This window comes from Zosterops lateralis (assembly GCF_965231275.1).
Source record: "Zosterops lateralis genome assembly, chromosome: 2".
Classification (NCBI taxonomy): Eukaryota; Metazoa; Chordata; class Aves; order Passeriformes; family Zosteropidae; genus Zosterops; species Zosterops lateralis.
The window spans coordinates 9,420,740-9,448,379 of NC_139763.1; the positions used below are offsets into that span (position 1 = coordinate 9,420,740).

The 27,640-nt window shown below is 40.3% G+C and overlaps 1 protein-coding gene across 1 annotated transcript in view; it reads right to left on the reverse strand.

The window, feature by feature from the left end:
• Nucleotides 1–6,549: 6,549 nt before the first annotated feature.
• LANCL3 (LanC like family member 3) overlaps nucleotides 6,550–27,640 on the reverse strand; it is a gene marked incomplete at its 5' end in the record, with an annotated part of 30,595 nt that continues 9,504 nt past the window's right edge. Inside the window, 4 exons of the mRNA XM_083883945.1 lie at nucleotides 6,550–6,855; nucleotides 7,885–8,092; nucleotides 9,049–9,246; nucleotides 10,312–10,435. Of these exons, the coding sequence (XP_083740071.1) occupies nucleotides 6,696–6,855; nucleotides 7,885–8,092; nucleotides 9,049–9,246; nucleotides 10,312–10,435 (690 nt within the window). The 3' untranslated portion in view covers nucleotides 6,550–6,695. The remainder of the gene's footprint in view (nucleotides 6,856–7,884; nucleotides 8,093–9,048; nucleotides 9,247–10,311; nucleotides 10,436–27,640) is intronic.

Here is a 27,640-nt window from a genome sequence, read left to right on the forward strand (position 1 = left end):
ACAGGAGCACAAGAGGAAGGCAAGATAAGGAGTCTGAGATATTATTAATGGGATAACACTACTGGCTACTTCTGCTTATCCACTACTGTTCTTTAATGCAATTTAGGGTGTCACCAGAGGTGCACAAAAATAGCCAATGAACACTTGGCCATTTTTTTCACTATTGCACTGGCAAATCTGGAGTCCCATTGCTCAGCTCAAGTTGAGCTCAGCTCACGATGACAAAGATGGAAACCTTTGCTGTGGGCAGGCCTAGGTGATTTAATGCTTGTGTCCTTCTCTGGGAATGGAGGGGTGTTTCTGGAAAGGGAAGAGGCCATGAAAACTGAAATTTAAGCATATTGACAATAAATACCTGGAGTGGGAAACTTTGATCTACAGGCCAAAAGCACCCTGTCTTGTGTCATGGGGAAACTACCATGAGGCGTTTTATCTAAGCACTTTGTGCAGCCTGGGTGATTTATTTTACTTTTGATAACCACTGAGGTGCTTTCAGAGCACTGAGTTATGACTATTCTGGAAGGAAGACTTGTCACTATGAAAGATAAGTACAGAAATAAGCAATCCAATGCAAAATCATACTGTTCAAGGTTGGACTTTTATTTAAGGCAAAATATAATCACAGCTTTAATATTCATAATATGGATATACACAGTTTGTTCTGCCACTATGAAGCTTAGTATCACTGCTTTTAAAAAGCTATAAAATCTAGTTTCTATCATAATCTACAATACAAAACTAATACAATAAACACATTCTTAAAGATCACAGTGTTTAAAATATTAGAAAAGCAGGGGTCCTGCTTTCAAACAATAAGGTGCATCTCTAAAGAATCAACTCAACCTTGATTCTACAGGCCTGTTACCACATCATGGCTGTGAATGGCTGTAACACTGAGAAACCAATCTAGGGTGTGGCATGTACTCAAGGAATGAATGTCACACACTGGAATATACTGAATAATCAAGTGGCACCAACACAAACTAGACATGAAATAATGCCATTTTAGTTCCCTGTACTTTTTATTTGTATTGGTATTCACGTATATTGCAGAGATATCAAGATAAAATGTGTATAAATTGCTATCAAATAGGGCCCTGCATATGCAAACACCTGTGCTTTCTTCATACTATGCAAACAAGCCTTATTAATTCCATGGGACTCGTGTACAGGAAAGTTTGTAGCCGTGGGGTCTGGAATGATATAGTTTTACCCCTGTGTCACACATGTGGAAGGAGCTACCTTACATGCCTGGAATCAAGTGGAGGTTCACCACTGACATCAGCAGGTGGCCTAATCAGGCCCTTAAAATGAGTGCAGGAGGCCAATTCAGTGGCAAAACCAGACCACTGTTAAAGGAAATCCTTTTCTCTTGTGTGGTCGTGGTAATGAAAACAGAAGTAGAGTTAAATTTCTGGTCAGACAGCCTTTCTCTTCCAAATGAAGTAAAAATATATGTTGGACAAAAATCTGTTTTCTATTCCCTATAGGATATAATTGACTTAAGGACTTCTACATAGTCATACAATGCTGTTGCTGAATATCAGTACCCTATAAAATCTCCTGTATTCAAATATCATTATACTACTGGGCAAAATGAGGTTTTAATTAACTTTCTGCCATTCTAGTTGGTTTTGCTGTTCTTGACCTAAATGCCTCCATCTTCTCTTTGAGTCATGCAATGAACAAAGTCAAGGGACTCCATTCTAAGCATTTAAAAGAAATATGGCCTTATGTATTTTCAAGCAGACTGCTATTTATAAATTAATTTTTTCTGAGAGCAGGATGTAGAATTTCAAATATATGGGCTGTAGGACCAACAGTGGCAGTACAAATTAGTCAAGTTTAATAACTCAAAGGCAGTTTGAAAACTTGGTGCTTTTGGCTTCTTGAATATATTTTTTTAAACTGCCTCATCATGGATAGTGCACATCACTTCTGTTTCATTAAAAGACAGAAGTAGGCACTAGGTTCAGCTACAGGCACCTCCTTCACAGGCAAATGCTTTTAAACATTTGATGACTGCTATAATGGCAATGGAGTGCTGTTCAAGGCAGCTGAAGCCTGCACAGTGCTTGCTGTACCACTACCTGTGCCATGAAACTGTGCTATTCCCTTGGAAAATGCCTGTTCACATCCCTAAATTGCTGTATTGTTTTATGGGCCCTGAGCATTTTTGGCTTATGGCTTTGAAGTATGTTGTTCCCTTTATAGTGGGATTTTTGGTCATTCTCTTACTTGTTTTCAATTTAGCTTTCTGCTGCTACTACTTAGTCTAAGACATATTTATATGAACTGAAATGTCTTCTCAGAGCAGTCCAGGCTGTGCTGCCAGCCAGCAGTTGTTAGTTCTTCAGAGCAAGATTACTCTTTGAAAATCTATAGGGCAATTTTAGTCCTGATATACTAATCTCCCTACAGATTAGAATATGCACTCATGCCAGTGAATATTCAAGGCATGTAGAAGATTACTGCACCTGAGATTTACTTGGCAGACCTCAGAGATCCAAAGAACAAGGATATATTCCCAAAATGCATGCATACACTAAAATAGGTCACTGTTGGCATAAAACATGCAATATGTTGGCAGATGCTGTAACTGTATATGCAGAAAACTGTGTGAGTACAAAAACTTGACTGCTTATCAAAGTTTCCATTTGCACATATTGCCCCTCTACGTTTTTGGATACAGCAGATACCTACGGTTCGATTTTTTTCCACAGAATTATAAAAACCGATCAGTATTCTTGTCATATTCCTTCCATGTCCATATATAATCACTATTAGAACATCAAAGTGGCATTATGTAATTTGACAGAGTAGCAATTAAGGTGATCCCTTTACTTGCATTCCCTTATGTATATTTCTTAGAACTATTTAAAAATGTATTTTGGGATGCTTAGCCATTTCACTTGGTTTTGATTGTCCTAACAGAACTGAAACACTGGAGAAGTGACCATGCTCCCTAGAAAGTCTCTGTTTTATTTGATGAAGTAAAACACCAGTGACAGTTGTTATACAGGATAATGATTTTTCCTTAGCAGGTGGGAAATGGCACAGCCAGTGAGAAGAGACCATCTGGGAGAATAAAATAATGTAATGCAAGTTAGTAGAACACCCTGCTAAAGCAAAATCAATCAATCTTATTTTCAAGAACAAAAGACATGGGCTGCTTCTTCAGCCTCCTCAAGTTATTCATAGGTTGGGAAACAAAGGCAGGGAAACTGAAGGCAACAATGATGCAAACAAAGCATATGTTGGAAGCAGCGGCATGAAATGAACATCTTATCATGATGAGAAGTTGTGAGTAGCAAGTAAAAATAAAGATATATTTGCTAGAACTGTACTTTTGATAAAACTTATTGCATCGGGTTCTATGAATCCTGAAATCAACAAATCTGGACACTACAGATCTAGTTTCCCTCAAAATTATTCCCTGACAGTAATCTATGGATGGCAAGCTAAAAGTCATGAACAGTATATAGCTCCTTAAACTGAAGTGTAATCTACAGCTTTACTCACAAATAGCACCACACAAACACAGGTACATCACAAATAAGCACCAATACCCACATAATGCATCCTCTTTGCTTTAACAGCATAATCAGAAATACTATTTTATCACTTAAATTCCTATTGCCTACACTTTAGGAACTAAACACAACCAATAAACTAATGTGCAAACATGACGTAGTTACTGTGTTTTACACCCTGAAAGAGGCTTCTTGAGTTTCCCACAACACAATCTTTTGCCACAGCACCAGGGCAGAATCTGTTTAGGAATACATTTTTCAGTCAATAAGGGCCCAGTTCGGGAGGAGGAGGAGACAGCACATCCCATGGAGAATGTCTAGCAAAGGTTGCAAGATTGATTTCTCAAAGCAGGAAGAAGGGTACACAGAGGACCTTACTGTTTATTACACTGAAAAGTGCTGACAGCTCTACTCAGGTTGCTCTTCCGTCAATATCTTAAAAGCAACAAATAAGGATTCCAACAGCACGTTTGTAACAGCATACATAGTACAGAGAAGAGATCAGTAAGACAATGAAGAGGGGAAAGATGAAAAAACCCTGCTCATTTAATGAGTGGCATTTTCCACAGAGCCCTGGGGTGTATTTGCACTGTGTTCAGAATCTGTGACTGCAGCACATCTAGAGGCCACCTTAACCCAGACAGGTCAGGTAAGAAAAGCCACAAATCTCTGAGCGTGAGCTCAAACTGCCATGTCTGATGAAAGAGATGAACAAATATGTTCCAAGATTTTTACCAGATGTATCCCATGAGACTGGATGTTTGTGTGCTGCCCTTGCTGGAGTCAGTGCTGAACTCACATAACCTGCAGAGATGTTTTGACCTAGATTTCAAAAACTGGGTGGTTTCATGAGTTTTCTCATTGTTGAATGGACTAATTCTTACTCAAATACCAGTTTTCTTTCTCTCTCCAAAACATGTGGCTTCATATGCAAAGAATGGTTGTGGGGAGGGGAGATTTGTTCTGTGTGTGCTGTTGATCACAACACAGGGAAGATGAGAGAATCCTCTGAATGTGAATTGAAAGAAATTCTAGAAAGAGAGACAGGACAGGAAAACCCACCAGAAAACTGACACTGAGCTCAATGTTTATTTCCTGGCATTTGTGAAGAATCACATTTAAAAGAAGTGGATAGGCCAAGTTTTACCTTCCTTAAACTTTTCTTTAAGAAGGTTCCAGTTACAAAATATAGGAGCCAAATGTGTTACAGCAACCAACTAGATCAAAAATCCTAATTGATTTGGGATCTTCACTACTGACAACTGGCTTTTCTCTGATCTAACAGAAGCATTTCCACAGGGGTGGGCAGAACACACTCCCATCCATATCCATCGACTTTTTGATTCAGCCTGGTGTACACCCTCCCTATGGAATTCATCCCTATGTGCACACATCTCACTGCTCAGAGTAACCAAATAAGTGACATTAGAGGCTTTCTTAAAAGACCATTTAACCTTTTAACTTATGTGTTTTAATAAATATGTTATTTCTGTGATTAAGTAATTAATTAGAGCTGTACAGTGCAAGACAGAGTAACGGAAATCCTTATCTGCAGCTCATAATAATGCAAGCCATCTCATTAAAATAATAGTGGCAAGAGCAGGAAGGGATTATTATATTAAAATGTGGAAGGATTGCAAGACCCAGCTCCAACTTATAGCCTGATCAAAGCCCACTGAAATGAAATGGGAACTTTAATCCATTAGGCATTAAAAATAAAGAATTTGTAATCTCCTCCAGCTGAGAATGCAGGAAGAGGGACTGCATTGTTTGGCAGTGCATGTACAGCAGCTTTTTCTTTCTAACCTCAGTTTTTGACATATTGGTTTTCCCAATTTGTCTTTACAGATATTATTCCCATATAAATAAAAATAAATAAATATTAAATAGGTTTTAAATACAGATATTCCTTTTCTATTTTTTAGTACAAATCTATGTTAGTATTTTCTTTAGCTTTCAAGTACCATGTCATCATGGCTGTATTACACAGAAAACAGCATATAATTGCAACTATATGTGCTAGTGCAACTAGTATTGAGCAACCCATTTATTTCTATCTAAATGATCTTCTAGCTAAAAATCATTTGGGCATATACATTATTTTGCTAACTAGGAAAAAAAGCAATTTTGAGTTTTATTATCAGTTTTTTTATGAGGATCAGTTTGCCATCCCAGGATTGTATTCACTTTGCAGGGTTTGTAGTGAAGAATTCATCAAGAAAATAGGCTTTCTATTCTGAAAAATTTAGGGTACTGTTCAGAAATGCTGATAAAAGTAATTAATTTTTGAAGGAAGCTTTTGTATCACTGAACAATACTTATCTAGCAATGCTGTAGAAGAAAGCATCTGCCTGCTGTATCTTTGCTACAGAATTTTTCAATCCAAGTCTTCTCCATGGCTCCACCCATCTTCCAAGTGACTGGGAAAATACTGACAAGACACAGTTACAGTAGATCAGAAAGGAGACCAGCTCCTTGCCACTGACTGAGCTCTAAAAGGAAGGGTCCAGTTCAGTGCTCATTTACACACGAGACCCAACTTGCTGAAATGAACTGTGAAACTGCAGCCTGAACACACAGCTTCTACAGAACTGCAATTATATGAGGACCAAAGAACTCAGAGATACAGATTTTCCTAATTCATGTTACTAAAACCAGCAGATGTGGTTTAGGTAAAAAAATCCCAGATTTTGCCTTTGTGCAGTGCAGTGACATGTCTACAACACCCTCCCCAATTACTGCATTGCTCCACAAATGGTTTTTGCAGGACTCTTTTTAAAACTTCTAAACTTTAAAACTTTTAAAACTTCTGCATCACTGTTTATTCATTGCATGTCCTTGCAATTCTAGATTGCCTTTCACCAAATGAAGTTTGATAATGCCCCTTTCTCTCTCACTTGAATAATTAGACAAATATCTACGACATCAAATTCAGTCAGCTCCCCCATTTTTTTTTTCCCCACTGACCCATTTATTTTGACCACACACTTTCCCACCCCCAAGCCCCAGTGTGTGTTGTTTTTGATCTGACTCCCAGCTACATTAAGGCTAGCATTAGTGGTACCCATCTCATTTTGTAAATAGCCTGTCTTGACAAGTAAGTGGAACTGCAGGTGCCCTCTCCCACTGCCTCCGGGATGTGGCCCTGGAGAACATCAGTCTTTAGACAAAGACACTGAAGAGAGGAAACTCAGCTTGGTTGGGTTGCAGCAAGTCAGTCAGGAAACACACAGTTCCTGAAAAACCTTCATACAGACTATATACACTTTCTAGTGCCCGGGAACCAGACTTAAATTCTTCTGTAAATAAGAACTCTGCAAACCTAAGAGAGAAAAAAGAGAGTTTGTTATTACTTTATGTCCCTCTCTGTCTATTTGTTGTTTGGAAGCATCATTTTAACAACATTCAGTAATTAAAAAAAAAATAAAATAGAATGTTCAATATTTAACCATTTCTGAAAATTTTACACTATCCAATTTCCACAAGAAACTGAGGTTCATTAGATCCAAACGAGACAAACCTTTGCAATCTGTGTGTGCGTTATGCTTGTTTAAGAGCTATAAACATTTTCTGATTTCTGTAAGATGTATCATTAAACAAATACTTTTTGATAACTTGTAGGATGCAAGCAATGTTTCACATCAATGCAACAAATTCTGTATGTTGAAATAGCTACAAAGTAAAAAAATAAGCAAAGGGCTGAAAATCAGTCATCTTAATTACTATTCCACTTCCCCTCGTTATTCTGTGCTGTAAGGAAAACAATAACAAACATGGAATACTGTTTTTAAACATTGTACAGTAAACTGGAGATACATAGTTAAAAACAATTGCAGCACTGTGACAGAATTTTCACTGGACTGCATGGGCTTGCACCCAGACAAAATAGAATTAACACCACTAGCTAAACTGAAGGTGAGAAAGATAAGTTAAAAAAATATAAAATAACTGCACACCACATCCTATACTTACTTTCCACTTCTACTAATATGGAATAATGTTAAATGCTCTGAAAAAATCTAACAAGTCATGTTGTACTCTACTCCTGGGCTTGCGTAAACAGCTAGTCTGAGTTCTGCCATCACAAGAGGATGAGACCTGGATGCACATGATTCCTCCACATGCAGCCCAGTTCCCTCTGAGGGAATACAGGCTCTCGGGCAGGGAGGGGAGAGCCCAGGCAGCCTGGAATGAGACTGCAGAGCTCCCATGGAGTGCCCACCCCAAAACTCATGGCTAGAATTGACCTTACTCGGGTTACATCCGAAGGTGGTGATCACAGACTCTGCTTTATAAAATGTGCCTGAAACTTTCTGGTTTTACCCTCAATCCAGAAGACAGGAATGCTCACCTTTGTGCCCTGTATATGTATTTGGAGTTCCCAGTGAGCCTGTACAGCAGCAGGAACACATAAGCACTACCAGCCACCCCGTGGCATATTCCAGGGCCCTTCTTCAGCAGGCCTTTCTGCCAGGTGAGCTCTCCACAGCGGATACAAGTGTCCAGATATTGAGGCTTCTTGGAAACCAGGTAAGCTTTGGCAAACAGATAGGCAATGCCTAGGAAAACAGCAGTGAGACTGTCTTTTGTAATAAGCACACTGAGGGTTTCACAGAACACATAGAAAAATAAAGATTAATACACTAAAAAACTGCAGTTTGGTGCTCTACACATGTCAGTGTAGCCTCTAAATGCTCCATGTGGAGCAGAGAGTTTAGCTATGCTAAAAATACACAGTAAAATGTACTGATCCACCCCCTGTGACAACACCACTTTCAATCTTTTCAAGTCATTATTGAATTTCAGGGTCTACTGTAACATTCCCAGACTTCCATTATTTTAAAAGAGCAGTCACATTTTTGCCTTTAAACAGTGAACTCTTAGCACTGTCTTCTATTGGCTCCAAATCCCCATTCATCTCACCTGCTTACACTGACAGAAACACAAGGATGGGTAAAATAATTTCTTACTCTGGCAACAAACTTTTACTAAATGAGAAACAGAAACTCACTTTTTTTTCCCCAGTGAGGCTACACTGCTTTATTCTAGTTATGCACAGTTATGCATAGTAACTTCTGCTAAAAAAAAAAGCTATTCAGCTTATTTTTAGAAGGGATTTAAATAAATTAATCATAATCTTCACCAGAGCACTGCACAGCTCTGTTCATGGCAACCTTATGAGAATGCACATGACACATAACCAACTCAAGTGCCTAAGGAAATGTTTAGCTGACTTTTGGTCTGAATTTAACAAACACTGGAGTAGCTGAAGTGTTCTTGTAAGCTACAACTGTGTTATTACCCAAGAACAGTGATGGGATACAGTTTTTTCTGGGGAAGAACAATAGCAATTAATGAATTCCCACATCTCTAAGTGTAACTTCTTTGTGTCCTTTGGGGTTTTTTTTCACTTTGGTGGAATTTAACCTGAGATTATCCTCTAGATGGAATCACCTAAGGTGGAAAAGCAATGTGATCAGCATCTGGCTATGCATAGGATCAATGGGAAGAGAACCTGGAGCTCCATGGCACCAGTGCACCAGCTCGTTCTCCCTCTCGATTGTCTCCCCCAGCTCTGGGGGCCAGTTGCTGTTCTGCTCCTGGTCCATCAGGAAATCCACACTCTGCCACACGAGCTCCTGATCTGCTGGCTGCAGGTACTCGTAATAGGAGAGCAACATCTGCAGGATTGAGGAAAGCCCATGAGCTGCACCTGGAAAGAACAGGAACAATTCAATTAGAGGGTGGGTTTAGGTGCTGTCTGCACCTCATTGCAACTTTCCCTTGGGACAGATTTCCTTGTCAAGAGCATGGTTCCTTCATCTTCTTCGTGCATACTAGAAGAGTGCTTGGAATAAAAGATTTCTAGGTGCATGACACCGTATTTTACTATTTCTGTCATTTCTAGTTCCTCTAGATTTGCAAAAATATGTATGAATTCCTTCTGCTCTCACTCTGATATGACTGAAATTCACTGTATGAACTCAATACTGCTTCAAGGTGTTACTCTTCTTGACACACTGTTGAATCTTGGCCATATATTTGCATTTGCTGATGCAAATTGAAACTGGGCCATAAATGGGTATTTCCCAGTTACTGACTGACAGTATCAGTGAGATAACACCTAAATTTCAGTGCAAGAACTGTCTGTACCCACCAGGGTCTGTGGAACACACTACTCAGTGACTGCTCTCTCTGTTCCCCTGCTAGACCTGTGAACTGAGAAGCGTGAACAGGGAACTGTGAACCAAACTCACACTTTGTGCAGTGATATTGTGCCTTGAGAACCCCACGAGGGCCCTACTCAGTGCTTTCACCACTGCTCCAGGTGAGCTCCAGCCAAGCTGCCCGTGAGGGGAACAGCTGACCGCATACCTGAGTCACTGCTACAGCCAAAACCACTCTGCCAGTCCTGGCACAGAAAGAGCAGCTCCCAGGGAACATCCCTGACAGTGTCCTGCTCCACACCACATCCCTCACCTTGCCTCTGCTGGCAAGGCTGATTTATTTACCAGGGCAGAAAGAAGAGGGAAAGAAGCTGCTCCCCTGCTGCAGCACGGGCACCTTTGCATTCCCCAGTGCTCGGCAGCAGCAGCAGCCCTTCCCTCCAGCTCCTCAGTCCCACTTCACAGTTTTAGGAGTTCTGGATGGTCCCAATGGGTTCAGGAGAAATCCCACACTGTAGATTTTATTGTTTTTTATTTCTGAAGTGCCTGAGCCTACTAGCTCAGCATCTCCACACAGCACACTCTCAGGGGTGTTGGTGTGTTTTACTCACCAAGGTACTCTGTTCCATAGTAGGAATACATCAGTGGGACTGGTTTCCTCTTCTTCACTGAATACTGTTTTCCTGATTCTAGTATGGCCAGGCAAATTGATTTAATTTGTGCTGCAGTCAGCACCTAAACAGAAACATCAAACAAACATCAAGTCTATTATAATTATTTCATTTTTAAAGACATTCTTCAGGGCTCTGCTTTTTTGCCAGTGCACAGGATGCAGTACTGCCTTTAATCTTATAAATATGCTGTAATGTACATCATTATTAGTAGTTCCTTACATAACACAGTTGATTTACATAATGTTTCTCAAAACCAGAGTTTCATCCTGTCTCAGGAAGTGAATGTCAAATCTTTAGCTGCAGAGATGAGGTGAAAAGAGGCCCTCTAAGAGTCTTTCCTTCCCAGAGATCCTTCAGTCTGATGGAAGCTGACAACAAGCAGCAGGCAAACTGCAGAACAGCAGCCTCCAGACTGAGGCAAAAGGCATTAGGAGAAGACAAAGGAAAAGATTAAAGAAGTAAATGTTACAGGCTTTATTGGAACATACTGACCTAGACAGATTTTTCTACAGACAAGATTTTTAAAAAGGAAGCAAGGAAGAGTTACTAAATTGTTCCTAAATTGCTGAAAATCACTATTATGTATGAGGGTTCAGAAACCTCTCAGTAAAAGAATCGGCCTTTCTTAATACAGGAAAATGCTAAGAAAAATTAAGTGCAAGACAGTCTTCTGTGAAGATAGGCTAGCTATGCTTGTGGGACTTAATATCACAAACAGGTTAATGCAGTCCCTAAAAATGACTAAAGCCTTACTCTTAGAGGTGTCAGAAATAACACTGACAAATCACATATTTCACAGACATGAACTTTTCCATGTTAATGATTTAAAGCATTCAGTGAGAAATCAGTTTTACAGGTTTTAACTACAACTCTAATTAAATGCAATTCACTGCAGTCACCAGCAAGGTCCTGTGTCAGCCACACCTGGACATTACTGACCAACACCCAGGCTAATTAAATAATTCAACCAAAGTACTGGTTTAGCTTTAGGGGAAATCCCATACATCAGCAGTACTTTGAAGAAATGTATTTCAACTTGTGCAAGGAGAACTGAGAAAGCAAAAAGGGAAAAAATTATACAGAAAAAAAAAAAAAAGGAAAAGGCGGTAGAAATAGTCTTGACAAGATAAACAGGAATGCTAAAATTAACTGGAATATCAGAATAATGTCTTTGAAATGTTTCTAAACATATTTGGGTTTGCTATAATTTTATTGTCATAGGACTTACAATTACTTCTTCAAGTTTAAAAAATACTGATAGCTTTAATATGGAGACAACATCTGTTATAAAGTATATTTTCTCATTTGGACTGTAAAAGATGCTACAGATAATTAATGTCACTTAAAACTTGACTAATGAAATGAAAACTAATGGCTGAAAGATCTTGTTTGTGTGTCTCACCTTGCTCCATGATAACAAGGGGGTTTTTTTACAGCTGCTCCAAATGACTCTGGTATTTGTACAACCTGGAGAACAACCTAGTTCTCATCTTGATTAGTGTTCTTTAATGTTACTGCAGTAGAATTAAATAAGCCATTAACATCTGGAGACTTCACTCATTTTCAGTCATTTTTAAATTAATTGTTTTAGCTTCACAGAATTTAAAGAGATTATTTGAATCATAAATATATGACAGCAAAGACATGGTGAGAAACGCTGAATTCTCTTCAGAGCTCTCATTTTACTGTCTTGAAATTTGGGACCTACTTCTCCTAATTCCATACCTTGTAAAAGCATTAATAAGGTCATCCTTTAAAAATAAATATGAAGGGTAAGTTCTACTAATTGTAATTTGGAAAGGGAAAGGCATGTGGGTTAGAAAAATCTTAACCGGTTCATTTTCTATATGTAATGATTCCTTCACTTAATATTAGCACAAACAATGTTTTGCTAGGTTTATTTTTATGTTCAGCAAATATAATTTTTAAATGACTGTTTAAAATATTAATTTTTAATTTTTTAATGACTATTTTAGAATGCTGATTGTGTATTTTAAATGGATATAAACTTCCACTCAAATCCAGCCTTCCACAGTGGTGCATAAAGAAGTATCAGCTAGATAAGAATGCACTGGTCACTGGTTTTTAATATAAAGTGTAAAAAGTCAAAACACTTGAGCACTATAAATATGTAAGTCTATACATAGTACACACTTCTGGCTGCCATAATGAAATATGCTAACGAATGTCACCTCTTTTTCAGCATGCAAAAGCAGCCCACATGCAAAGACAGATGAAAAATGGTATTTAAAAGCATGAATGAACAGTAGAGATCAACCCACCTGACCTACTTCCTCATGACCAAAGAAAATGGGAAAGCAAATGACCTGCGTATCTTGAAAACAACCTTATTTCTGGCCTCTCTGACTGATCTGAGGGCTTACACCAGGTAGATGTGTCCTAACAAACAGCTAAACAAATAAATCTTTATGTTGACTATAAAGAATTCTTACCAAGTTACTCAATCCACAGTCATTGTAGGGTTGTTGCCTGTTTCCCAAAACACCTAAATATGAAGGATTTGCATTTGTTCCTTATTCTATGAAGTGGTTGACTGGAACAGAAACTCACTCACCATCACTATTAGTGGCCTGCCAAAAGCTGAAAAATCAGCAATCACATTTAAGATCTCCATTTGTTTGACACATTTTACTCCTAACAATTTTGTGTTAAAACCTCCTTAGATTTCTGTCACTTTACAAAAAAAAAAAAAAAAAAAAAAAAAAAAAAAAAATCTGTGGTATGGTCCCTCACAGACAGTATCTTTAATAAAACAGCTAAATCTTATGATCAAAACAACAATCATAAAATACATTAACCATAACCGCAGACAACCCAACTGTGGTCCTACACACTTCATTTTCATTTCAGAGTAGTTGCAATGCCTCCTTTCCCCTGGGAATTACTGAAGTAATGTTTAATTAGGGACAGAAAAGAAACAGACTGATCATCCTCAAGGCTTTGAAAGGATAAATGGTATAATGATATCACACCCTCTGGAGCCATCAGATGCTTTGATGCAGAATGAAGCCAATACGAGAATATATTACCTAGAAAAAAATTTCATGCTTGAGATAAGATACACATTTTGAGCATATGAGCATAGGTAAAATTACTCTTTATCATGTCAGTACTTGAATGGAAGACTAATGACACAGAAAGATATATTGCTAGTGCTTTAAATTTTCACCTGATTCCTTTTTGTATTCTTGAAGACATCACAACCTGTTCTACCACAGAGTTACAGAATGCTTTGGGTGGAAGGCACCTTAAAAACCATTTAGTTCCAAGTCCCCCACGATAGGCAGGGACACCTTCTCCTAGACCAGGCTGCTCAAAGCCCCATCCAACCTGGCTTTGAACAGCTTCCCCACAACAACCTGTTCCAGTGTCTCACCACCCTCACAGCAAGGAATTTCTCCCTAATATTTAGACCAAACTTTAGACCAAACTAGCCATTCCCCCTTGTCCTGTCACTGCATGCCCATGTAAAAAGCCCCTCTCAAGCCTTCAGCTATTTATCAAACACAAACATCATACATGTTCCTTTTCCAGCTGAAGTAGAGGTGGCCTGCCCACTTTAGTCAAAAGAGGTGATTTTGTCTCAGCTGATGTTAGAAATGAGCACTTTAGTCTCCTCACTAGATTGCAGTTTGGAATACATGCATTCCACATTCTCCCTGCACTTTTTGTATCAATTGGTTGCTGGAGTTCTTTTATTTTATTTTATTTTCTATTCTACATCATTGTCCAGTGATGCTAAGTGCTGCCAAGTAACTTCTCCACTCAGGCTGGTGACAGCTACATTCCAGTATATGGGAACTGTTACTTTAATCACAACACACAGGCAGCACTATAACACCTTCTACTTGTACCACTGTCTGTGTCTAGGAGCCTGACTTGCAGTAAAAAAGCCACTGTGATTGTTCATAAAGTCTCTCCATTTTTCTCTGGTGCCACTGCAGACAATATGCCTTTTCCCATAAAGGCACTCCACAATTTTGTGAATTATTTAAGGCAGGTCCTTAATTCAGTAAATTCCTCTTAAAAGCCAGCCAGGAAGTGCTATGTCAACAGCAATCACACAGCATCGTTCTGGTTTTTGTTGGCAATCTCTCACCCTCAGATTGTTTAGTTGGAAGTCAATAATTTCACAACTCCTTTTAATCTACTAAAAGAGATTTTGCAATTATTGGTTGTGACAGTGCTAAGACCCACATATGTATTTTGAAAATTGCAGACAGAAATCTTGACCTTGAGGATTAGGCAGAAAGCAGCAGGATGAGCTCTTCTGATTAGAGTAACGTTCTCAGCACTTTTTCATTCCTCTGAATGCTTGTACAACCCTCTTGGCTCATTTTGAAAACCACTGCTACATCAAACTGCATACTGTATGGAGTGCATTTGATGACTGTAAGCTTTTAATTCTTTTAACAGGTCTGTATTTATTTCCTTAGAGCTCTTTCCTGTGACAGGAGGCATTACTGAAGCCAAGTATCATTATCTTTTGATAGATGCATGAGCATTTTCAGGAGGTAACAGCTACAGTTACATTATTATGGAAAAAACATTCTGTGTACATAAAAACCATTTAATTATGCATCTAACACATCAAATCTCTCTCTGATACACTTCTAAAAAGCCATTTACATGAATTTCATCGTGCAATTCTTGTGATGCTGAACAAGTGTCAAAATAAGCTAAAGAAAATGTGTCAGTCTGCAAAAAATCTAACATGAGTTTTGCCATTGCCCACCTATGCTGGTAGGCCAGCAGAGGGAGCTTGTGAATTAGTTATAATAACCCAAAATGCTACAAAAAAAGACATATTTATGTTTAGCAGTACAGGAGACACTGTAGTCAGCTTGGTAATTCCATGATATTTACTGCAGCACATGGTATTTAAGGTCATTCCTTCAGCTTGGTCTTTTCCTGCCAAAGGCAGGGACTGGCATTGTTCAGGAACCTTTCCATGCAATGTCACAGCCAGGTTTTTGCCTTTCAGATGATGAGAACACCTGAAGCCATGGAAGAGAAGCAGGTACAATACCAGGCTCTGCCTCCCCTTAGTGTTATTCCAGTTTGATTGATGTACCTCTCCTGTGGCACAGTGGGAAACCCAGCTCCAAGTACACAGGCATAGAAGCTCATGAGTCTGCTTCCCATGGGAGCATTGTCAAGTACATCCTGCTTTAAAAGGTAAAAAATACATGGTTTTAAATCTCCTGAAAACTTTGGTCAATAAATTATATTAGTTCCAGAAGTACTGTTCCTAATGCAGTCTGTTTGATGCTGTAGTAACACCGTGTATTGTCTTGAGAGTGTACTTCCCTGAATTTCTCATACTAACACAAGCATGTGACAGTGTGGTCACACTCAGAACAACTACTAATGTGACTCTGCCAGTTCACTGGAAAATGATACTTGACTGCAATCTTGAGTAAGTCAGACCTCTCTATAGATCCCATTGGCATTGCTTGTTTTTAACAGGTAAATTTGGGGGGTTTTGAGGCTTGCTGATTGCCTCAGCACCATGGAAACAGCAAAGCCAGTTCTGTCCTCTTTTGTGGGTCACTAATCATGTCTCCAATCAGAAACTGAAGGCTGCCTTTATTCCTGATGAATCTGATTACTGGTAAATGACACAATGCAGAAGTTTTGTTACATTAACAGAGGACAAAACTTCCACAGGTCCTGCCTGACACAAAACTTACACACAGTCCTGCCTGTGGAGCACTAAACCCATCAAATTCTGCTGTTAAACCTGTCCTTCAGAAGGGGAACATGAAGTGTTGCAGAAAAGGATGGAGCACAACTGTAGGCAGGTGGCTGGCTCAGAGCAGCTGGTGCTGCTGACACACTTGGTCAAATGCAATGAGCATCTCAATCCCTTATATCTCCACTTAAAAATTGAGTTCCAAAGAAAAAAACAATTGGCCCTTTTGTGGTGGGTGACAACATTGTCTTCTTGTGATTGTCCCTGATAGGCATTTTGATTTGTCCTGATGTAAGAACACCAGGTGGGAATTGGAGGAGTGCCCAGTTGGCCCAATATCCAGCAGCATTTTACACCCTTTTTGCAGGCTGTGTACCAAAGTCAGTGGCAATAATCACAGCATCCCCCATCCCTGGAATGCATTCAGCTCCCTGGCAGGAGGGTGTACCCAGCTGGGCATTGGCCTCTTCTCCCAGGTAACCAGTGACAGGACAAGAGGACAGTGTCTGAAGCTGTGCCAGGGGAGGTTTAGCTTGGACATTAGGAAGAATTCCTTCACAGAAAGGATGATTAGGCATTGCAATGGACTGCCCAGGGAGTCACTGTCCCTGGAGGTGTTTAAGGAAAAACTGGATCACACACTACAGTGCCATGGTCTAGCTGACATGGTGGTGTTCAGTCGGAGATCCCAGAGGCCTTTTCCCACCTAACTGTTTCTGGGATTCTCTGATTATGCAAGGAATCACACAGTTCCTGCTGCATGGTATTTTTTTCTTAAAACATTTCTCCCTAGGTGTTCTCACCTTGTTGCTGCTGTACCTTTTTTCAAGCTCCCTCTATTCTGGGCCAATGGAGAGAGAGGGAAACATGAGTTTCTCCTAGTTACACTCAGGCTCCCAACACCTCTTACTCAGCTGCACCACCTGGCTGGATACACCTATCTGGCTGTAAGACAGTGGCTCTCCCAGGTCTTGGGAAGGAAAAAACAGGTTTCCATCATTATCATGACTTGAAGAAAGTAGGGAAATGCCACCCCCCTGCTCTCTGCTGCAGGAGAAATGAAGCAGGGAGGATCAGAGATCCCAGATCAGAGCAGTTCAGGTAATCACCATGATTGAGGAGGCAACACTGAGAGCTGAGGTTCTGGTCAGCAGCAAGTCCAGCAGGGCATTTCTCAGGAGGACAAGTCTGATCACAGGACAAGTGAGGTATCCTGGGATGCACTCCTGTGCTGAGGCTTTTGAACTGCAGCTGTCTGCACCCCAGCTGCATGTTCTCTGCTGCCTAGTCGAGGGTTAGAGTTACCACAGAGCACAGAGAGCCAACAATTTAATTTCAAGCATCTCTCCCTAGAATTGCACCCAAATTCAAGAGCATGAATTGAAAAGCGTGTTTAAAAACATTAAAAAGATTTGCAAATTAAGTGAGAAACAAACCCAGCACTGCTTGGAGAGGCTTTTTCTTACACTGCAGAATTCTACCCCAATATTTTTCAACAGGCATGTAAAATTCTTTTTTTTTTCCTTTTTCATTGTTATTGACTAGCCATATAACACATGGCTGAGCAATTATGGGGACATGGACCCTGGGAACTGGCAAAAATGGATGTATCAGAGATCACAATTTTCTGCAATCTAGACCCTTGTTTGGAGCTCCTGTGTATCAACCACTCCTTCACCAGACACAGGAGCAGTTCATGAGAGCTGCAAATAAACAGAAGATTACTCCTGCAAAATGCTTTCCTTCCCATTCTCCCCTCACAGGTAGGAAGAAGATTATTCATGTATAAACTTCATCAGTGGGAAATCCTTTGACTCTGTTTAGTCTCAGTCAGAAAGCAAATCGGTGCATGAGCTCTGTAATTAGCTCATGCCAAAAACACAGCACAGAGTAGTCAGTTCCTGATGGGAGATTTATCCTTCTGCACTCCAGATAGGTGTCCCTGACAGTGCTGCATTATGATGACAAACACTTCCCAAGCTGGGCCCCTTGCACTCTTGTTGGGGGAACAGGCAGCCCAGTGTGCTGTAGCTGTGCTGCCCCAGGATCCCATCCCATTTATAACACTACCAAGGCAAGGAACATCTGCTCTGCCTGTGTATATTGGATCAGCTTCCTGCCCCTGAACAGCGGGTCTCTGCTGGTTCTCTGGAAGTGATTCCACACCTTCAGCTGTCCCACAGACATTTCTTGTGGTAGCAAAGCTGTCCTGGTGCTTGGGCTGGTTCATGAATGCAGAGGCATAAGGAGTACTATCCATTCTTCCAGCTCCAGAGCAGTAGGAAACAGGATTCATGAAACAGCCCTTGCAAGAGACAAAATCTTTGTAACCAGGAATGAGAGACCTTCCCCTAACACTGCATTAACCCATGGCTTTAGTCTGAATTTAAAAATGATCCAAGTCCAGTTCATTCAGGCACCACCATTTGCTACCAGGAACTTAGGCAGGTTGCTTCTTGGAAAAAGGAATTTATTAGTGTTTGTACACATCTGCAGGTTAGCATGAGATGGGCAGAACTCAATTTCCAGTCAGTCATTAAAGGCTAACATTAGTCAAAGGGAAACTGACCTTTGGCTTAGGTCTAGAGTTCTACAAATGAAAATGACAACTGTATCTAGAGACCAAAGTTGATGAGCCATATTTGAAGATGACTTGAAGGTCTCCAGAAAGAACTTGACACTTCTCTTTCTTCATTCTTTTACTTCATTGATAAGAGATGTGAGATCTCAAAAAAAATAAAAATAAGATATTATACTTAAAAGCAACTATGTAACAGAGAAGGCAACTATGTAATACAGCAAATTAAAAGTACAGGATGAGGTCAGAGAAAGACTGATTGCTGGTTCCTTGAGAATATTTCTAAGGATGCTCATCATTCAATTCATCTTAAGTAACACCGTATCTTAATCACTCACAGTAATGGAAAGAGCCTTTTCAGCCTCATGCAGCACTTTAGTTTTTCAATTTGTCAAAGTCACTTCAACTATTAGATCATTCTTATGGCTTTTAATATCAAAGTCCTCATTGACCTGAATGGCTCTTAACTGAGGAGACTGCTACTCCTGGCAAGTATCATGTAAGAAATGCTGGAAATTTTACAAGTTTGTTGGGGTTTCTTTGTCTTGCTAGTAACACCATAGGGCTGGCTCATGGTTTGTTGGGACTGATAATTCTGTCCAAGTTACCCCTTAAAGAGTGAGACTTCAGGAACATTAATCACTTGATGGAGTAAAACGCTGACCTCACTTGCAGAAGCTGAGCAAACATCCAACTCTTCAAACATTGATCCTACTCTCATTCCAGTCAGTTTGGAGGGAACTGAGTAGCACATGCATTGTGATTCATTGCTCTAAACTAATGTGGAGTGCATGACTTAGAGACAATAAAAAATACTTGGGGTTTTTTAATCACTTTTTTCCAAGGCTGTGCATACTTTATGCCTATTGAAAAAAACCCCTGCATTTATAAGCAGTAGTTCTTCCTCAGACTCTCAAAGAACTGTCAAAAAATATTCTCAAGAAGACTGTCTCCTGTGATGAGCCAGGCAACACAACGTCTTCTGCATCTTAATTAAAGAGACTAAAAGTTTCAGTTGAGATATGAGGCACCACTCCCCTGAAGCCGGAATTCCAAATAATGGTCTGTATTTCCTGTGAAGGCAGAGCTCTGCACTTGTGCTGTAGATCTTCTTTGCTACATTGTTTGAAGATTTAAAATAAAATTAATAAGTTTGAAAAACTAAAATAAAGGACTGCAGTTTATATATACACCAGCAAATTGTATTGGATGAAATTATCTTTCATCTTGCTTAATAGTCAGTTTAACAGGAATTTACTTGCCTTTCAAACTAATACCCTAGGTCATGGTTCATAGATGCAGCTGAGACTGTCAGACATTTACAGTTTTCCATGGGGAATCTTTTTTTTTCTGTCAGGACTACAGGATTTGGCCTGGACTACCTACACCTGTCAAAAACATTTTACCACTTTTCAACTAATCAAATATTACAATGTAAGCAGTGGTACATCCATTTAGTTTTACATATGAAGTGGTTGCTGGGTGTCATAACTTATTTCTTTCTTCTTTTTTTGGCTCCCTTGGTGTTTTGTTGAGCACTGTTTACACGGCCGGAACTCAAAACATGCCAGGGACATTTGAAAATCAGGGACAGCTAAAACTCAAGAAACAGGCACTTCATTCTATACATTATTAGGCAGCCTTATATTTTTCCCTCTTTATGTTAAAAATACTGCATTCCTTATCTGTCACCACCATCCAGTCCTTTCATCTTCCTCCTGCCAGAATTCCCAGTCTACTTCCAGTGCCTGCAGGCTTGTTTTGTGAGCCTTTAGACCTCCTCCTTCTGTGCAAGTGAACGTGCGTCATTCACAGCCTTACCAAACTAAATAAGAAAACAGATTCATCTCCTCAAAGCCTCGTGGCAGGAGTGTTAGAACCAAAAAAAATTGATGGAGGAGGAGGAGAGGCTGCAGAAAGTAGCATTTAGAAAACTATCCATAAAAGACTGTACAGCTTGTTACTGTTAAAACTTGCAGAAATTACTGCTCATTCCTTCGTTCCAAATTAAGGTTCAGAAAGAGAATGCAGTCACTGCCAGCATCAGAGGCTCCCAACTACAATGCCTTCAATGCAATGGGGTTTTTTTCCACATTTGGAACTAATAAAAGCTTGGGCTTCCACCATGACATGCTACCTGGAGATGCATGGACTGGCCCAACAGTGGCTGTATGACACAGGTACAGCTCAGCACCTCAGAGGAGCCCCTGACCTCCTCAAAATCTGACACTCAGGAGGAGAAGGACTTAATCTGTGTGTGACAATTTGCCCAGTGCTGTGAACAGGTCTGCTATCTCTGCTCAGGGTTCTGCAGCAGTGCAGAAACCAAACAGAAAGTGCCAGGATGCATGAGAGTGAGACTGAAATGATTATTTAACAGCTACTTTAGCAGTGATTGTTTTGTTCTTTACTCGGATAATTCCCTGGGTCTGTTCTCCCATTATCGAAACAAGCAAAACAAACAGAACAAGAAGTCAAGCAGAAACAAGTACTTTAGAGGTAATTAAGAAATTCTTCTACGTGAAGCTAACATCTGTTTTCTGGACAGGAGATAATGTGTTAAAGGAGGTAATGTGTTAAAGAACACAAAAAATTATTTTATCTTGCAATGTACAAACAAAATGATAGCTTATGAAAAGCTGCAAAATATCTCTCTGCTCCCCCAAGACTCAAGTAAGCCAGGGAAATTATTTCTGCAAAATTTATCTGAGTCCACTCACACCCTGCAATTCTAACAAACCAACTGAGCTTTCCTATAATTAAGAATTTTTAGAAAAATCTTTGGTTTAGCTGCCCAAAGTGCTCCACTGCTCCAACTGAATTAAATTTGAATTCTTCAGAGCCCATGCTGCGTAAATAAATAATTTATCACCTTCCAGCTCATCCAATATTACAATGTAAGAACATTTATTCCTGACTGTGAAAGACTGGAATGTTAATGGTTAATGAATGAAAAAATTTCCCATTTGTGCTTTGCTGGGGCCGGGTTTGCACCCCCTGAGGGGCAGGGAGTGAGTTTTTGGGTGGGTATGTGGTGGTGAAGCCTCTGGTCTCCATAAGACTGAGGGTGTGAGCACCCACCAAGGACTATAAGCCAAGCTCTGAGCCAGGTAAGAGGCAGATCCTGCAAGGCTTTTGGTCATGCCAGTTGTCCTCCTTCAGTTGTAAAACTCCCTCTGCTACCCCAGGGAAAAGTCCTGAGGGTGTTCATCCCTTCTGATGGGGAGTAACGGGCTCAACTAGGTTGATGTGGGAGGCAAGAAGGGAGCATAACCCAGCAAAGACCCCCAGGCTCATTTCTGAGGCTTTCCACCAAAGGACTGAAAGCTCTCCCACCAGGGAAGGTACCTGGGCATTCTCACCAAGCCTAAGCCTATTTTAACCTTTGGTGTTTAAAACTTGGTGTTTTGGGGGCTTCCCCCACCCCTGATGCATCAAGACTGTGACCATCCCTTTGACCAATGGACATCAAAATTGCAACAATCAAATCTCATTGCAGGATCCACTGGTGGGATATCTTTCTATTCTTATGCTTTTTTCTTTTCTCTCACACATTTACTTAAGTGTTATTTTTATGCTTTTATATTGCTATATTACTATAGATAATAATAACCAAAATTATTATCTTTTGGGCACATAGCTGCTGTCCTTTGCAACCAAACTGTTCCAAAATAAGCCCTATGTAAATATATTTACAAACACCAATCATTCAGTGTTGCTTCATTCTAATTTTCCCCAAGGGATCTATTAACAAGAACCTGGGTTACTCTTGCCTTCAGGGATGGGTCACAACACTGCCAGATGTTGCAAGGCCAAGCCATAGAATCAACTCCCAGAACTTCAGCCCATCAGTTCTGGAAGAAAAAGAAATCCTTGTGTTTAAGAGCTTAATAAAAGCAGGTTAGGCATGTTACAGACAACACATTTCAGAATCACTTTCCATAGACATTTGTGTAACTGAGTCATCCAGCACTGGTACAAGACATTAAACCAGATGGAGCACTGGAAACAAATCCTGAAGGAGAAAGATTTGTTTATACACTATAGTGCTCCTCACTGCAATCAAGTGGAAGCATCCAACTGTCCATGCTGTGCTGTGTGTGAAACAGTTTGAAAACTGTTATTTAAACCTGTTGTGCAGTTACTGTGCCTCTGCTGTGCTGCAACAGTTTCTTCCCATGCTGTCACTTCAGGTGACAAGAGTTTAGGGCACTTCCCTCCAGGCCGTGCTCTGAAGAATGTTCGAGTATTAAATGGGAGTAATTTCAATCAGAGGTGCAGTGAGATGCTCCAGCCATCAGCACACTCTGCTTAGAGGCATCAGCTTAAATCACTGCACTGTGTCAGAAAAAGAAGGGAGGTGAATTTGAATTGCCAAGCCTGTGATGAAATCTCAAGGTTATTGCACATAAAAAGGAAGACCCCTACTTGTACTGTAATTTGCTCAGAGCCCATTTGGTCTTAAAACCTGTAAAGGTGACAAGAGGTGAACACATTCTGCCCTTGCTACTGGGAAAAGAGGAGATGCCAAATTTGCTTTTACTCTGCAGCAGGTCAGACCCTTGGGGCTCTGTGAGAAGAGCAATTCCAGCAAACTGGGAGGGATGAGCTAGGTGGGATGTGCTCCCCAGCTGCAGCTTTACAGCCTCCTCTGGAGGATGTAGAGATGAGTTATGGCAGGTGAGATGGAGTGCAAACTGCCACTACCTGTGGGAAGACTGGAAGGAGTTGCATAAACACCATGGAGAAAATACAGCCCTATAAATCTGTACCAGAGCTCCACAGATGGTGAGCGATGTAGCTGTTGGCTTATGAATTTTGGCATGGCTTATGTGACCCTCAACACAGCACTCCCAGGACTGGCATCTATCAAAAGATGCCCAGAAAGATTTACAGGGCATAAATCAGGTGCTTTGGACATTTGAGTGTATACAACCTTATTCACCAGCCCAGGAAAGTTTTGACTGCAAAACTTTTGATGTCTTGGCATCCCAGGTGAGTTTTAGGCAATGGAAAGGTCTGAGGAATCACAGAGAGGGAATACATAATATCTCTGCTGGATGGTACAGCTGTGAAGGGAGTCCAAAATGGTATTGACCTTGTGGATGCCATAATGGGATAATGAGAACTGGTTATGGCTCTTCATTGATCTTAGCTGTTCATTCCCATGGAGAATAAATGCAAAGGAATGTAAGAATTTACATTAAAGTAAGCATTGAACTCTGATGTACTCCAGCCCTGTCATGTCCAGCTTACTTGAATCCCAGTTTCTTCCTAGCATACAGGATAAATACTACAAATATTTCTTCACAGATACATGTGCTTACATTAAAAAATAAAAATAAATCTTGTTTTAGCTAATTTTTTAATCTCTTGAGCTGTTTTCATACTCTCCCTCTGCCTGGGCATAATGTCTGGCACTTACTTCAGTTTAAATGCCAAAGGAATTCTTATCCAGCTATTTGCCTCTTCTGGATCATTAATGAAGATAATAAATAAGGCTGGTTGCTACATCAGTTCCTTATTAGTACTTATGATTAGCTTTGCTTGTGGTCTTTTCTATTCCAAATCCACAAGGTCCCCATCCAAGCCAGCATGAATTAAGTTTTCAAAGAAGATTATCTTCGACACTGCATCAAAAGATCTATTCAAATGTAAACAAGGTATTGGCTACTTTCAACAGCCACTAATTTTATGATTCTGTTGTTAACAACAAGTGATCTTGCTTGTCTCAAAAGACTTCTTTATTCTATGTCATGCTGCTTTAGATGCACAGCTCTACTATGCAGATCTTTATGAGGCATGTGGCACCTGCAAGTACGTCTAAATATTTGCTGCTGAGGAACAGTGTGGCTACCTGTGAAATTAGTTAAATGAGGTAAACAACATGACAGCACCATTCACAGGCTAACTAAGGCATAAATCAGTGACTTTGAGGTAGCACCAGCACTGCCCTCAAGCTGGGGGAATTCTAGAGAACTCCATGCTGGCATCATGCCACTTTTACTTTGTGTGATGATCTGCAATTTGTGCCATGCCAATAAGCTACTGAATAGAAATATCAACTTAAGCTACAGGAAGAATGCTGACAACATAATGCAGGAAAACCAGATGAAGGTGATCAAGTCCTCTGAGTCATCTGAATTTTACTCTATCCTTAGACTGTGGTAGCAGCCTGATGTAGTAAAAATCCTGATGTTCTGTGTGTGGCTCCAGATACTCCGGGACACATTGACAAGATGGCTCTGAAGCAAGAGACAGTAACAAAAGAATTTCCAGTGGCATCCAGGGCCATTAGCATTGCCTGGAAATATGCCCACAACCCCAAGTCATATTTTAAATACAGACAGTTACTTATAATTCAACACTGCCACATTTCAAGGGCAGAGTAAGAGTCGTGGGATTTATTTGAGGAAGTGTGGAATACTGTGCTCTTTTAAAACGTAGCTTACTTGGTAATAATGGGATTACTATCTGTACTTTCCTCCTAGTTGAAAGATTGCCATTTGGTACTACAATAGAATTAGGAAAATTTTATCAGTGTTCCCTTTGTGCTACTTTTTCTCAGTTCTCAGTAAAGCAAGAAGACTTTAGGAAAAAGTGACTGCTGTGTCAGAAGGCACAGTTCAGATTACTCTAAGAGTTTAAACCTCACACAGCAAGGAGGAAAAATAAGAGCCATGAGACAAATCACACCACTGCCAACAGTAATAAAGAAATATTCACAGCACTTGGCTACTAGCTTGCATATTATTAACTAACAGGAATTACTATTACCTCATGTTACAGATGACACATGGTGCCCTGGGAGCCCTTAGTGCCATCTTCTCTTTTGCTGGATTTGTCATTTTACATGATTGTTCTCTGCAGCCCCACAGGAGGAACTGAGTGAAGTGAGACAGGAGGGCCCCACACAGCTACTATTTCTGGACCTACAGATCACAAAGTGTGTTTTCCAAGGAAAGCTTAAGTTAAAATACATATATTTAAAACTCTTTACCAGATGCCTTTCATACCGTATTTTATGTGCTTAATATCCTGATGCCCTTGGAATCAAACAGTTTCATTTCAAGGGCCCAGAAGGACACTGAAGTCTGATGTCTGTCACGCAGAATCTGTAAGAGATTCCACAAAAATAACGACAGAAAAGAACCTCCCTCGTAACCCCTGTGCTTGAGGGGTGTCCTGACCATCTGCAGACACTGGGAAGAATGTTTTATCATCCCCTGGCCCGTAATCCAGCTTTCAGAAAAAGGTTTTGTCTTTTTCCCCTGATGCATCCTTGGCTGCTCACACATCACACATGACAGGGAACTCTCCTCCTCCACTGGCAAACACCAGCCTGAGGTGTTTGATTAACACAGTCAGGAGATAATGTTCCTGCAGTGCAGGGGCATAGGCACTTTTAGTGTATTTCCTGTCTTCTTTCAATGGTGGGGCAGGGTCTACCTCCTACAGCCATCCAGGCATTTTCACCAACAGACACTCAGAGCTGCAGGGCTGTGAGGCCCTTGAGAAGCCTTCGAGCTGCAGAGGAAAAAGAAATCTTTATACCAAAACTTTTCAGATCCACAACCTTCCCAATTACCTGCCAGAATCAGGAACAATTTCATCAAACCTTAATACTCAGCTACTAGGAGAAGATTCTGCCCTTCCTTGATACAGCAAGACTGACAAGAAGACCATGGTGCTGAGTGGGTCCTTTTGACCCTTCAGGATTTCCCTGCTTGCAACTGCAAGAGAAAAAATTGCATTTCTTCACGGATTCAAGGTACTAGAGGAAGTCAGAGGAGGTAGAATGGCATTGTAAGGCTGCTTTTGGGGAAAAGAGGCAAATGGAGCAGGAATGACAGTGTGTTTTCTATGTATTAACTCAGAGATTGCCCAGCCTGGAGATGGGAAGGCTCTGGGGAGATTTCATCGATGTGTAAAAACACCTGATAGGGGAGAGCAGAGGAGACAGAGCCAGGATCTTCCTAGCAGTGCCCACTGACAGAAAATCTGCTTAAATATAAAAATAAAGCTTTTTACTGTGAGGGTGGCCAAGCACAGGTTGCCTAGGAAAGGCACAGAGCAGAGATACTCAAACCCAAGTGGGCACAGCCCTGGGCAATCTGCTCCTGTGGACCCTGCTCTGAGCAGGGGGCTGGACCAGAACATCTCCAGAGGTGCCGTCCAGCTGTGGCCATGCTTTGACTCTACAACTGAGCCAAATCCAAATGTGAATATGCTCATTCACTGTTCAGATAGATGGTGTGGATTTTATTCATTTAGGGACCCTTAGATTCAAGTCCAAGTTTGACTCAGCTTATTTGTGTGGGTTTTTAAAAAATATTTGTTTTACCAAAATAAGCTAGCAGTCCCACAGTGCTTAGAGAATAAAATCAAAGTAGGACATGTGCATTCACACTACATCTCTGTCTATGTTCTGTCTTCTGGATATGTAGCAGTTAAATGAGCCTTATTTCCAGGCATTTTTGATGGCATAATAAAAAACATGTATGGATGAAAATAGCAGCCTGACATAAGAAAGCTCATGATTGATTCAGCTTTGCAAGACCAAAAACAAACAAATCAATATTTATTTAAAGAGCCTGAACAAGTTTCTTTTTCTGTTCTACTGCTAAAAATTTTCCCTGAGTTCATATTTGACCATCTTAGCTCTGATCAAATTTAAACAGCTCCATGTGGAATGTGTATCTTGCAGGCCATTGCTATTATAACTGGAATTCTGACTACTTAATCAATGGCTTAGTCTTAGAAAACTAAAGCAAGTATAACATTAGCCATCCACAGATGGCAGAAAGAAGAGACAACACTGAGCTTTATCTTTACATTAGCAACTAAAGTAAATCACAAGAACAGACTAAATTTAACCTCCAGACACTTCAGATTTCACTTACTCCTTGATTTCTAATGCGGACAAAATAATTGACTTAATTCAACCCTCTCAAATATTGTTCCAAGTGTAC